The following is a 12,730-nucleotide window of genomic DNA, read 5'->3' on the forward strand; positions in this document are numbered from 1 at the left end:
CTGATGCTCTGCTGCTTTCCTGGAGTCCAGGTCAACAGCCAGTGACAGAGGATGACAGCCAGAAGCCACCCCCAGGAGCAGCACTTCATGGAGAAAGCAGTTCTTGGGTGAAGAACCAGGAGAAAGCCTGGTGCTCTGAGGTGATGCTGACACTCTGGTGATGTGATGGAATAAAAGGAAGAGCCTCGGGAAAACCACACCATTGTCCATTTCATCGTCATGTTCCCCATCTAAACCCCTCTGACCCTGTCATTTTCAAAGAGAAAAATTAACAGCAAGTCATTATGCCTACTTACCTTCAGATGTTGCTCTTATTCATAGCACAAGGTCGCTCTAGGGTTATCATCGTTGAAATGTAGCCTATCTGGGGGCTGTCCTGTATGTCCCGTCACATCATGTGATAGAAACTTCATTTTCCTAAGATATTGACCACTCTATGAAAGCGACCGTATGAAAGGCAAGTGTTCTCTGACGTACTGATCCCAAAGCCCTCCGCTTTTCCTGGCCTTCACACACAGATGGGAGTGCCTGGGGCAGGATGACAGTAACTTGAAGTTGTTCCCTGGCTTAAGTGTAATAATCCCTCTAATCAGATGCAGGAAATGTTTCTTTTGAGCTTAATTGAATGAGTCTGTTTGGTATAGCTTTTTGGTCACTTTAAACTTGGGGTGTCCTATATACTTCAAATAAGTAGAGTTTAAAGCAGCTGGAAACAAGTATCAGATGGACATGAATGAAGTTTATACCTTCTCAACTAGCAGGCTTCTGTGTGGAAGTTTTGCTGTTTGGCTAATTCTGATTAGGTTAATACTTTCCCCCAAGAAAATACTTCTCCCTTTTTATCCAAAGAAGGGTAGACTCTACCCCTCTGTAGCCTATAGAAGATTGTTATAAGAAACAGCAATGTGAAAACCCATTCTGTATTTTCAGTACCACTCTTGGCATTGATGGAATTGACCATGGCTGTAGGAATTTGGTTGAGATAAATCTAAATTTGGGGAAAGACTGCAACAGGGTCATTATTCTAGAGTAAGGCCTTGTACAATGGGAGAAAGCTGAGAAGTACTGAGAATGTGTGAAAATTAATTTTTTAAACATGTTTCAGGTGATATTATTGTTGCATAAGAAAATTTGCATAATCAATCATAATTATTATTCAGATAAGATGCTCATTCTCTGTTAGTTGGCAGGTAAGTCTTCAGTGAGAGGAAAGATCCTTTCTTTTTATTCTCCATCTCTCTCTCACCTACCTCAGTGGACGGTCTATGACACCGATTAAACAAGGCTCTGCCTCTAGTCTGCATATTGTATGTCTGCCTGAGAGCTGGAGAATCCCACTCGTGAGTGCCTGTTTTTAGTTTATTGTAATGATGGCTGTGCTTTCTTGATGAGGAAATAAAATTGATTTATAGATTAGTTTAATAGTTAAGTTTCCCAAAGTGATTGGATCTTTCCTTTCTTTTGACCCAAGCAGTATAATAGAGAAGAACGATTGCTTGCTGTTCTTTCTCAAAGATAATAAAACGGTTTATACAGTGGAAATAGAGAAGAGATGGGATAATAACTTCAAGCAATCTTCCATCAATCCATCATGAACTCTACTTTTAGAACAGTTTTTAAATCAGCTTTAGTTATGCCATTTTATAACTCAGAAGATTTCTAGAGTTCTTTATTTCTCGCCTGTGTTTTCAGAACCATCTCTCTTCCTGCCCCCACCCGGTCTGTCTCCTTCATACCCACATCTGAGTTTTTTCACTGCCTCATTCCTCCCCTCCTCACCCCCACATACAGTGATCACTTTTCCTTACCTCTGCCCTTCATGAAGTATGTGCTTCTAACTTGCCAGGCCCTCTACTCCTCCCACCTGCCGTTCAAGACCTCAACTGTGGTCTTTCGCATAATTTAGATTTGTCTCAACCAAATCCCAAGGCAATGGCCATTTCCATCAATACCAGTTGTATTGTGGAAAATAAAATACAGAAAGAGTTTTCTTATGGCCTTTTCTTAAAATGATCTTTTGTAAGTGCTGAGGCCTGGATGATAGACATTTCTTCTCTAAGGGCCTAAGAAGCTAAGGGCGCAGATACATAGGTTTCACGTCTGATTTGATACAAGATGGTTTAGCGCGTAATGACAGAGCATTTTATGTTGCTTTGTATGATTTCCTGTGTTCAGTTCCTAGTGCCTAGAAACCAAACCCATGGCTCATATCATCTTCCATATCCCCCAGTCACCTACCCTAGGTCTGGGCACCCAGGACAGACCTGCTGAGTTGATAGGTTATAAGATGGAGACATGGACAGGAAAAGGAGATGCTGCAAGTGAGAAGTCAGGCTCCCTGATTCCCTTAGATGTGGCACGTTAGAGAAATCACTCATTCTGTCACTGGTGCATCAAAGGCGGACTGTTCCAAGTCCCGTCTTTTGTTGGGCAGTCATGTGAAATTGATTTAAAAGCGATAGAATCTTTGCACATGTAAACAGCTAACAAACTATGGTGAATGTGTGTCCAAACAGATCCAGTTGGCAGGACACGCAGTGCTGCTGAGAGGAAGCCTCTGGCTATCCATCACACCTTGAAAGACGAACAGGGCGGGCCAGATTTTCCCTTCTAAGTTAGGAAAGGTTAGCACTCTGGGAAAATGGAGCCCAAAGGGAATTTCAAGCACATGGCGTGGCCCTTCCAGCTTGCAGGTCGTTATTACCCTAAATGGCCATGACATATAATCTCTTTCCTGATTTTATTAGTTTACCTACTATCACAAGACCATAACTTTTTAGACATTCAGGTGTGACTAAAGGAGGAGGAGATAGAATAAGGCTTTTAACATCTTTGATTACCTCAGAAAACATATTTGCTTACTTTACCAGGAAGTTGGGTTTTTTGTTTTGTTGTGTTTTCTACCCATGCCAAGAGGGGATTAATGAATGAGTGGCTGCTGGGTTTGCCAGCTTTCTTTTGATTTGAGTTTATGTAATTAAGCAGTTCCCAGAATGACTTCAGGTTCTCACTCTGCATCAAAACATGCTTCTCAAATGGTTTAGGTGTGGAGACCAGAAATAATCCAGACTCACTGAATGGGGCGAGGAGGAGTGAAAAGCTTCTCTTGCTTTAATAGCAGTCCCTCCTGTGTCAAAAGGGTTGACCGTGCTTTGGGGCCATGCACATTGAGCTGTATTGAGTAGAAAAGTAAGTTAAAACTGATGTTCAAACGGCCTAAAGTTAGAATAACTCGAAATGAGGTTAACGATAGAAATAACATGGGGAAATCAACTCTGTTTACAATTGAACTTCTAGCAAACAGAGTCTTCTCCATGGTGGGCACTCAAGACTTCATGCATTCACCAAAGACACCCTAGGAACCCACTGTGTTTCAGGCTCCATTCTAGTTGCTGGGGATATACTGAGAAGCTAATGAGAACCCCTCCCTTAAGGTGCTAACATGGAGTGAATGTTGGATGAGCAGATTTTTATTGAGCTAGTAGTGGCCATGGCATTGCTGGAAGTCTAAGGTTATGTTCCTCAAGGAACTGGCCATCTCATGGGGAGGTGAAATCATCTAGCCATGGAACCAAAGAACTGTTTAAAGCTGTCCCAAACACTGGGTGCTGAGACAGACCCCTTGGGGGTGAAATGGTCAGATTGGGTGCTCATGGGCGCTTTCTATAGGCAGGAGGCTCGCTGCAGTGGGCTGACTCATCTTGAAGCCTTTAATTCCCTAAGCAGTAAGAGACTGCAGATATAAATATCAGAGCATCTTTTGATTTTGTTTCTCTTATAGCCCCCTGAGCTGTTTAGTTATTCTATCCACATGATGCTTGTTTTAAAGGGAATTAGAGGCACTTTTCTTTGGGGTTAGGCTAATTCCCTTAAAAACCAACAGGGCAGAGTTACCAACAGTGTTTACCCTCATGAAGTATACAGACTACTGAGAGAGAAAAACATAAATCAGTGACACAGATCAACCCCCCACTGGAGAGTGTAGCATGTAAGAGGAGGTTTTGACCTGGTCAGAAAAGTCAGGGACAGCTTCCTAGAAGAAAAGATGGCTGCACTGAAATCTGAAGGATGAGGAGGAGTTAATTAGGTGAAAGGTCAGGGAGACACAGGCCAAGCAGAGGGAGCAGCATGAGCAAAGGCCCTGTGGCAGGAGGGAGTTTCCGATTGAGGCGAAGGGAACAGCTGGGAGTGAAATGACTGAGAATTAGATAGGGCCAGATCACACTGGCCATGAGGCATATTAGGGAGTGTTCTACTTATTCCAAGAGTAATATGAAACCCTTGAAAGAATCAGTAGAATGAGGAAAGGAAGGCGCATACACTGTAATAAGATTTTCATTTCAGCAGGTAACTCTGCCCACAGTGTGGTCAGTGTTTGGTGTGGGGACTGGAATCAGTGTAGGGAGCACCAGTGAGAAGGCACCTGCAAGAATTTCAACCAGAGATGACAACTGCTTGGGCCAGAATGGCGGCCACAGTGGTGGCAGCAACAGAAGGAAGCAGGCAAATGTAACAGGTATAAAGGTAATAAGTGCAAAGGTACAAAAGGTAAAAGCAATAAGGACTTGGTGATGGATAAGAGGGATAAAGAGGAGGCGGGTATTGAGAATGGCTTTTCAGGTTTCTGACTTACACACTTGGCTGGATGGTGAAGCCCTGCCCCGAGACAGGCACCCTGGATGAGGACCAGTTTGCCAGGGGAAGATTATGAAGCAGTTTTGAACATGTTGGGATTGAGTGCCTTTGAGGCATCAGAGAGAGACGACAGAAACACAGCTGGGTAAATGGGTTCCCAGATTGGAGGAGAGGCCTAGGATGGAGGGAGATGTTTGTGAGTCATCAGTGTCAAGGTGCATTAGACACCATGGGTGTGGATGAGATCACTCAGCGAGTACAGAAAGTGGAGGAGAGCGGAGGGCGTCCAACCCCGCCTTGTGGGATTCCGACACCTAATGGCTGGGGAAAGGAGAAGCCTACAAAAGCGGGCACAACAAACCTGCCAGAACCACAGGGAGAATAGCAGCTGAAAGCCAAGGAAAGCAAGCATTTGTTGGGAGAGGAGGTCATCAGGGAAAAATAATGCTGAAAGGATAGGGAAAATGAAGACTCAATAATGACAATAATAACTGTCATACCACTAGCTATAATACTATAGAAATAATCATTGATAGTCTTTATGGAGCCCCAGTTATGAACCAGGCACTTTAACATATAATTTAATCCTCATAAGAATTTTGTAAGGCAGGTCCTGTTATCGTTCTCATTTTCACAGTAGAGAGCACTGAGCACAGGGAGCTGAAGTCATTTGCCTGAGGTCACACAGCCAGTGAGTGAAGAAATCAGGGTAGAGGCTCTGCTTTCTCACTCCATGGCCCCTGTCCTTAAATGCCTTGTGGGGAGTAAAAAGCAGCCAGGGAGGCAGGGTGGGGAGGTGAGATTCAGAAATTTGGATTCTTTCAAACAAAGGCAAGAAAATGTTCCATGATTGCTAAAGCCCAAGTCCAAGTTGGTGACCAGGAACTGGTATTGCAGCAGCTGTTTCTGATGATGGTTCAGCTAGATTAGGGTAGTGTTGAATGCATGACAAGGCTATATTTGCCATGGGAAAGCCTTGCTCTAAGTGCTGTAGGGCTGCTGCTGCTGCCAAGTCACTTCAGTCGTGTCCGACTCTGTGCGACCCCATAGACGGCAGCCCACCAGGCTCCCCCGTCCCTGGGATTCTCCAGGCAAGAACACTGGAGTGGGCTGCCATTTCCTTCTCCAATGCATGAAAGTGAAAAGTGAAAGTGAAGTCGCTCAGTCGTGTCTGACTCTTAGCGACCCCATGGACTGCAGCCCACCAGGCTCCCCCGTCCCTGGGATTCTCCAGGCAAGAACACTGGAGTGGGCTGCCATTTCCTTCTCCAATGCATGAAAGTGAGAAGTGAAAGTGAAGTCGCTCAGTCGTGTCTGACTCTTAGCGACCCCATGGACTGCAGCCCACCAGGCGCCCCCGTCCCTGGGATTCTCCAGGCAAGAACACTGGAGTGGGCTGCCATTTCCTTCTCCAATGCATGAAAGTGAAAAGTGAAAGTGAAGTCGCTCAGTCGTGTCTGACTCTTAGCGACCCCATGGACTGCAGCCTACCAGGCTCCTCCGTCCATGGGATTTTCCAGGCAAGAGTACTGGAGTGGGGTGCCATTGCCTTCTCCATGCTCTAGGGCATTGGTTCTCAAAGTGAGAGCTCCAGGCCAGCAGCCTATCATACCTGGGAACTAAGAGATGCAGATTCTCAAGCTCCAGTCAAGACCTTCTGAATCAGAAACTCTGTAGGACAGAAGGAGCAGAGGAGGAATCCAATGTTCTAATAAACCTCTGTGAGATTCTGATGCACAAGTTTGAGAACCTTGTTCTTGGGACACCCTTGAAAAAGAGGAAAACCCTAATAACATATGATCCATGTATATTACCTTGGCATCAACCAGATGGGAGAGTGTTTCTTAATCCTGGCTGCCCACTGTAATCACATGAGGAGCTTTGAGAACTACGATAGCTGGAGTCCACCCTCAGAAATTCTGGTTTCATTGGGTTGGCACTGGCCTGATCATTGAAATAAGGATTTGAATGGGGAATAGATGATTGAATGAACACTCATCATCAAATGATCATTGAATAGATGATTGAATAGATGATCTGAACACTTCTGAGTACCCGGTTGGACCTGGGGGAGAAAATAAGCCAGGCTTTGAAGGGGAAGGTCAAGACAAATGGAAGAGAAGCTAGATCTTAGGCTCTTGTGAATAGCAGTAAAGCTTGAATAATTCTGGAGGTTGTGGTGGGGACAGAAGGTAGTCTGAATTTATAATTCTTAAGGGTGACTTAGTTTAAAAGAGATGCCAGTTATAAAGTAGATGTGTGGTCAAGGCTGCTCCATGAATAATATATTATTGTGATTTTTCAGTTCAGTTCAGTTCAGTCACTCGGTCGTGTCTGACTCTTTGTGATCCCATGGACTGCAGCACACCAGGATTCCCTGCCCATCACCCACTCCCGGAGTTTACTCAAACTCATGTCCATTGAGTCAGTGATGCCATCCAACCATCTCATCCTCTGTCTTCCCCTTATCCTCCCACCTTCAATCTTTCCCAGCATCAGGGTCCTTTCAAATTCACATTAGCTGGCCAAAGTATTGGAGTTTCAACTTTAGCATTTGTCCTTCCAATGAATGTTCAGGACTGATTTCCTTTAGGATGGACTGGTTGGATCTCCTTGCAGTCCAAGGGACTCTCAAGAGTCTTCTCCAACACCACAGTTCAAAAGCATCAATTCTTCGATGCTCAGCTTTCTTTATAGTCCAACTCTCACATCCATACATACACTGGAAAAACCATAGCTTTGACTAGATGGACCTTTTTTGCAAAGTAATGTCTGCTTTTTAATAAGGGGTCTAGGTTGGTCATAACTTTTCTTCCAAGGAGCAAACGTCTTTTAATAATGTCATGGCTGTAGTCACCATCTGCAGTGATTTTGGAGCCCCCCAAAAGAAAGTCTGTCACTGTTTCCACTGCTTCCCCATCTATTTGCCATGAAGTGATGCAACTGGATGCCATGATCTTAGTCTTCTGAATGTTGAGTTTTAAGCCAACTTTTTCACTCTCCTCTTTCACTTTTATCAAGAGACTCTTTAGTTCCTCTTCTCTTTCTCCCATAAGAGTGGTGTCATCTGCATATCTGAGATTATTGATATTTCTCCTGGAAATCTTGATTGCACCTTGTGCTTCATCCAGTCCAACATTTCTCATGATGTACTCTGCATATAAGTTAAATAAGCAGGGTGACAATATACAGCCTTGACGTACTCCTTTTCCTATTTGGAACCAGTCTGTTCCATGTCCAGTTCTAACTGTTGCTTTTTGACCTGCATACAGATTTCTCAGGAGGCAGGTCAGGTCTGGTATTCCTATCTCATGAAGAATTTTCCACAGTCTGTTGTGATCCACACCATCAAAGGCTTTGGTGTAGTCAATAAAGCAGAAGCAGATGTTTTTCTGGAATTCTCTTGCTTTTTTGATGATCCAATGGATGCTGGCAATTTGATCTCTGGTTCCTCTGCTTTTTCTAAAACCAGCTTGAACATCTGGAAGTTCACGGTTCACATACTGTTGAAGCCTGGCTTGGAGAATTTTGAGCATCACTTTGCTAATATGTGAGATGAGTGCAATTGTGTGGTAGTTTGAGCATTCTTTGGCATTGCCTTTCTTTGGGATTGGAATGAAAACTGACCTTTTCCAGTCCTGTGGCCACTGCTGAGTCTTCCAAATTTGCTGGCATATTGAGGGCAGTACTTTCACAGCATCATCTTTTAGGATTTGAAATAGCTCAACTGGAATTCCTTCATCTCTACTAGCTTTGTAGCAATGCTGCCTAAGGGCCACTTGACTATGCATTCCAGGATGTCTGGCTCTAGGTGAGTGATTACACCATCGTGATTATCTGGGTCGTAAAGATCTTTTTTGTATAGTTCTTCTGTGTATTCTTGCCACTTCTTCTTAATATTTTCTGCTTCTGTTAGGTCCATACCATTTCTGTCCTTTACTGTGCCCATCTTTGCATGAAAAGTTCCCTTGGTATCTCTAATTTTCTTGAAGAGATCTTTAGTTTTTCCCATTCTGTTGTTTTCCTGTATTTCTTTGCATTGATCACCGAGGAAGGTTTTTTTTTTAATCTCTCCTTGCTATTCTTTGGAACTCTGCATTCAAATGGGTGTATCTTCCTTTTCCTCCTTTGCCTTCGCTTCTCTTCTTTTCACAGCTATTTGTAAGGCCTCCTCAGACAATTTTGCCTTTTTGCATTTCTTTTTCTTGGGCATGGTCTTGATCACTGCCTCCTGTACAATGTCATGAACCTCTGTCCATAGTTCTTCAGGCACTCTGTCTATCAGATCTAATCCCTTGAATCTATTTTTCACTTCCACTGTATAATCATAAGGGATTTGATTTAGGTCATACCTGGATGGTCTAGTGGTTTTCCCTACTTTCTTCAATTTAAGTTTGAATTTGGTAATAAGGAGTTCATGATCTGAGCCACAGTCAGCTCCGGGTCTTGTTTTTGCTGACTGTATAGAGCTTCTCCATCTTTGGCTGCAAAGAATAGAATCAATCTGATTTTGGTGTTTACCAGCTGGTGATGTCCATGTGTAGAGTCTTCTCTTGTGTTTTTGGAAGAGGATGTTTGCTATCACCAGTGAGTTTTCTTGGCAGAACTCTATTAGCCTTTGCTAATTGTGATTTTTACTCAGTCTTAATTGAAATGATTCTACTAATTTTAATGAAAGATAATATGCTGACATCCACCTAGCAGCTTTGCTGAGACTACGTCTATATGTTAAGAATTTACTCTGACCCTCTGGCCTCTCCAGCCTCACCGCTTCCTCTTTGCTCCATGGACCTTCCTCCCTGGCTGACCTGGTCAGTTCACCGGTCCCCAAGCACTGTCCCTCTGTTCCCATGTCCTGGTATTTGTTGGTGCCTCCCCCATCTCCTCCTCCTCTCAGGGAGGGCCTATCTCCTTCTGGAATCCTCCATGGACCCCCAGTTCAAAGAGTCTCCCTTTGTCCTAATCCTTTTAGCACCAAATATCTTTAAGGCACTCTGGTCCTATTTAGTTTTCATCATTCTACACATTTCCTGTCTCTGCCCCTGGATCATAAGCCTTATGGTTAAGGCTTATAACCCCACCCCGCAACATTCAGGACAGTGATGGCTTACAACTTTTTGCCTCCTGCCCAGCATAGCACCCCACACTCTACAGGCTCAGGAAATAGTAGTCAGGAAACTATACAAAAAGTAAATTTCAGTCTGTCTTCTTCCCACATCATCATGATGTGCAGATAAGAAGGCACCACCCCCGATGAGATGTGATTATGGTTTGGCCATTCTTGAGGGCAAAATCCATAGGAAGCACATCAAGGTGGAGATCCCAGAGGGAGCATCCTCCAAAGTGAGACGTGGCCCCTCCACGGGCGGGGCTCTCACCATCTCATCAGTCTGTGTTGTTTTGTATTAGGTTCCAGTACTGCCTTAGCAAATCACCACTAACTTGGTGGTTTAAAATAACAGAAATCTCTCCTCTCACATTTCTGGAGGTCAGACGTCTGAGACCAGTGTCACTGAGCCAGAGTCCAAGTGCGGATGGAGGCATGCTCCCTCCAGAAGCTCTAGGACAGACCCTTCCCTGCCTCTTCCAGCTTCTGGCGGCTCCACCTTCTGACAGCACCACCTTCCTTGGCTTGTGGCAACTTCATTATAATCTCTGCTTCCTTGGTCACACTGCTTTCTCCTCCCTTCTCAAATCTCCCTCTACCTTCATTTTATAAGGACATTTGTGACATTTGTTTAAGGCCCATCCTGGTGATCCAAAATAATCTCCTCAACTCAAGATCCTTAACTTCATCACAACTGTTGAGTTCTTTTTTGCCATCTCAGGTAACATTTACACATTAAGGGATTAGGACTGGGATATCTTTGGGGCAGCCATGATGTAACCTACCACACAGACAAAAGTAACTGGAGCCTCCAAAGGGACAGAGACTTGTCCAAGGTCACACTTCAAGGTTGTAACAGAAATTAGGCAGAGATCCAGGTCTTCTTTCTGTCAATCTTAGACTCCTCCCTCTAGACCATGCTGGTTCCTGTGAAAGAGAAAGATCTTAGAACAGCACTTCATACCCTGATTCCTTGTCTTCTCTCTAGAACGTGTGCTATCAGAATTCCCCCACCTGTGCACCCTGCCCCTTGCTTGAGTCCTGGTTCTGTTACTTGGAACTCACTGTACATTCACTGGCCTGTGTGGGCAGCTGCAGTGGACTCGCTAAATGGCATTTTCTCCTCTCCATTCAGGACCGCCTCTTTTTTGTCATGGAGTATGTGAATGGTGGAGACCTCATGTTTCAGATTCAGCGCTCCCGAAAATTCGATGAGCCTCGTTCCCGGTTCTATGCTGCAGAGGTTACATCAGCTCTCATGTTCCTCCACCAACATGGAGTCATCTACAGGTACCTCTCCTCACCTCCTCTCTTCCCCAAAAGCGAAAAAATAGAGAGTTCTCCGGATGCTTGAACTGACTTTGGCTTCCACCCAACTGGTCTCTTAGCAACTCGCTTTAAATTAGTTGTTTGTTTCAATTTGCTTACAGGCTTTTGGGGGGGCTGTTTATCACTGTAAATGTTAATATTTGAATAGCCCCGGGAGATCTGATCCACTGTTTGTGCCAGTTTTGATTGAAAGCTTAAGCAGGACGTTTTAAAGGCCCAGTGCCAAGTAACCTTGGGGTGACCTTCATTTCTCTCCCCGCCCCGCCACCTCAACCCTCTTCCTTGAACATCAGGGCATTCTCTGTACTTCTTCCTTCTGTGCCATGAACTTCCTCCCCTTCCCAACCTCTTGCCACTTCCTGAGTTTGTTTGGCTTAGTTGTCTCCAGCAGATAGAATCAGAGAAGGAGGAGTTCCTTGGGGGGTCTCAGGGTTTATGATCTAGGAGGGAAGAGGGGAGGGGACCTAGACAGTATCTCACAGGAAGTGACTCTCTGCAGATCATCCAGTCCCTTGCTACTGCCTTGTCCCCCTTCCAAGAAAACATGGAACACACACACACACACACACACACACACAAATTTTCCAGTAAGAGAGCAGTACTACTTACGCAGGCTCTTCTGTGAGGTCAGGAATTCTGGGAGGAGTAAATATTTATAATTAGCAACAAGGACACTAAAGTTCCTTCAGGTTTTTTTCAATGATTGTCAATTTCTTTAGAATTTGCTTCCTCCTTTTTCCTTCAATTGGGTTGAAGAATAGCTGGCTTGATTCAACCCAAAACTAATCCCTCACCAGAACTTCACTGGCCCCGCTCCTGGGAGCAATGCCCTGACTAAAAAAAAAAATGTTCTCCAAGGGGTTCTGAAACCAACCCTCAGCTTCTTTAATTCCCTCTGCTCAAAATAGTCAGTGGCTCCCTATGGCCTGCATAACAAAGCCCATACTTTCTAGCCTGCTGTTATGGTCCTCCACGTCACAAGTCCACACATTTGTTTCCTATTACTGCATAACAAATACCACAAATGTGGTGCTTAAAGCATTGATTATTTCACGGTTCCCACAGGGCAGAAGTCTAGGCACAGCATACCTGGGTCTCTCTGCTGTGATCAAGATGTCAGCCAGGCTGACTTTCTTGTTGAAGTTTGAGCTCCTCTTCCAGGCTCACATAGTTATGGGCAGAATTCATTTCCTTACAAATGGAGAATACACGTGGCTTCTTCATGGTCAGCAGGAGTGAAAGCCTTTCCTGCCTTGAATCTCTAACTTCAGGGAGGCCTGGACCCTCTTTGAAAAGGATCGCTTGATTAGATTGGGCCCATCTAGGCTAATCTCCCTTTTAACTCAAAGTCAAATCATTTAGGGAGCTTAATTATGCCTGCAAATCCCTTGGCCCTTGCCCTATGATGTCTTATAATTGTGAGTGATATCACATTCCTTTTCACATTGTTTTGGTTGGAGGTAAGTCACAGTTTCTCCACCATACACAAGGGGAAAGGGTTATGGGATTATACCAGAGTGTGAAACATTGGGGGTCACCTTAGGTTATATCTACTACAGCCCAGTACACCTCACTTCCCATGATCCCTTGAACCTACCAAGGTTCTTGCATGTGTGTGCCTAAGTCATTCAATTGTGGCTGACTCCGTGTGACGTTATG

General features: G+C 44.4%; 1 protein-coding gene across 4 annotated transcripts in view; it reads left to right on the plus strand.

Moving 5' to 3' along the window:
* Window positions 1–12,730, plus strand: part of PRKCE (protein kinase C, epsilon) — a 546,168-nt gene that overhangs the window by 444,027 nt on the left and 89,411 nt on the right. For all 4 annotated transcript variants that reach the window (XM_010838628.1, XM_010838627.1, XM_010838630.1 and 1 more), the window contains one exon: window positions 10,878–11,032. In XM_010838628.1, the coding sequence (XP_010836930.1) occupies window positions 10,878–11,032 (155 nt within the window). The remainder of the gene's footprint in view (window positions 1–10,877; window positions 11,033–12,730) is intronic.

The sequence above is a fragment of the Bison bison genome, unplaced genomic scaffold (genome assembly GCF_000754665.1).
Source record: "Bison bison bison isolate TAMUID 2011002044 unplaced genomic scaffold, Bison_UMD1.0 scf7180017864101, whole genome shotgun sequence".
In the NCBI taxonomy this organism is placed as follows: domain Eukaryota; kingdom Metazoa; phylum Chordata; class Mammalia; order Artiodactyla; family Bovidae; genus Bison; species Bison bison.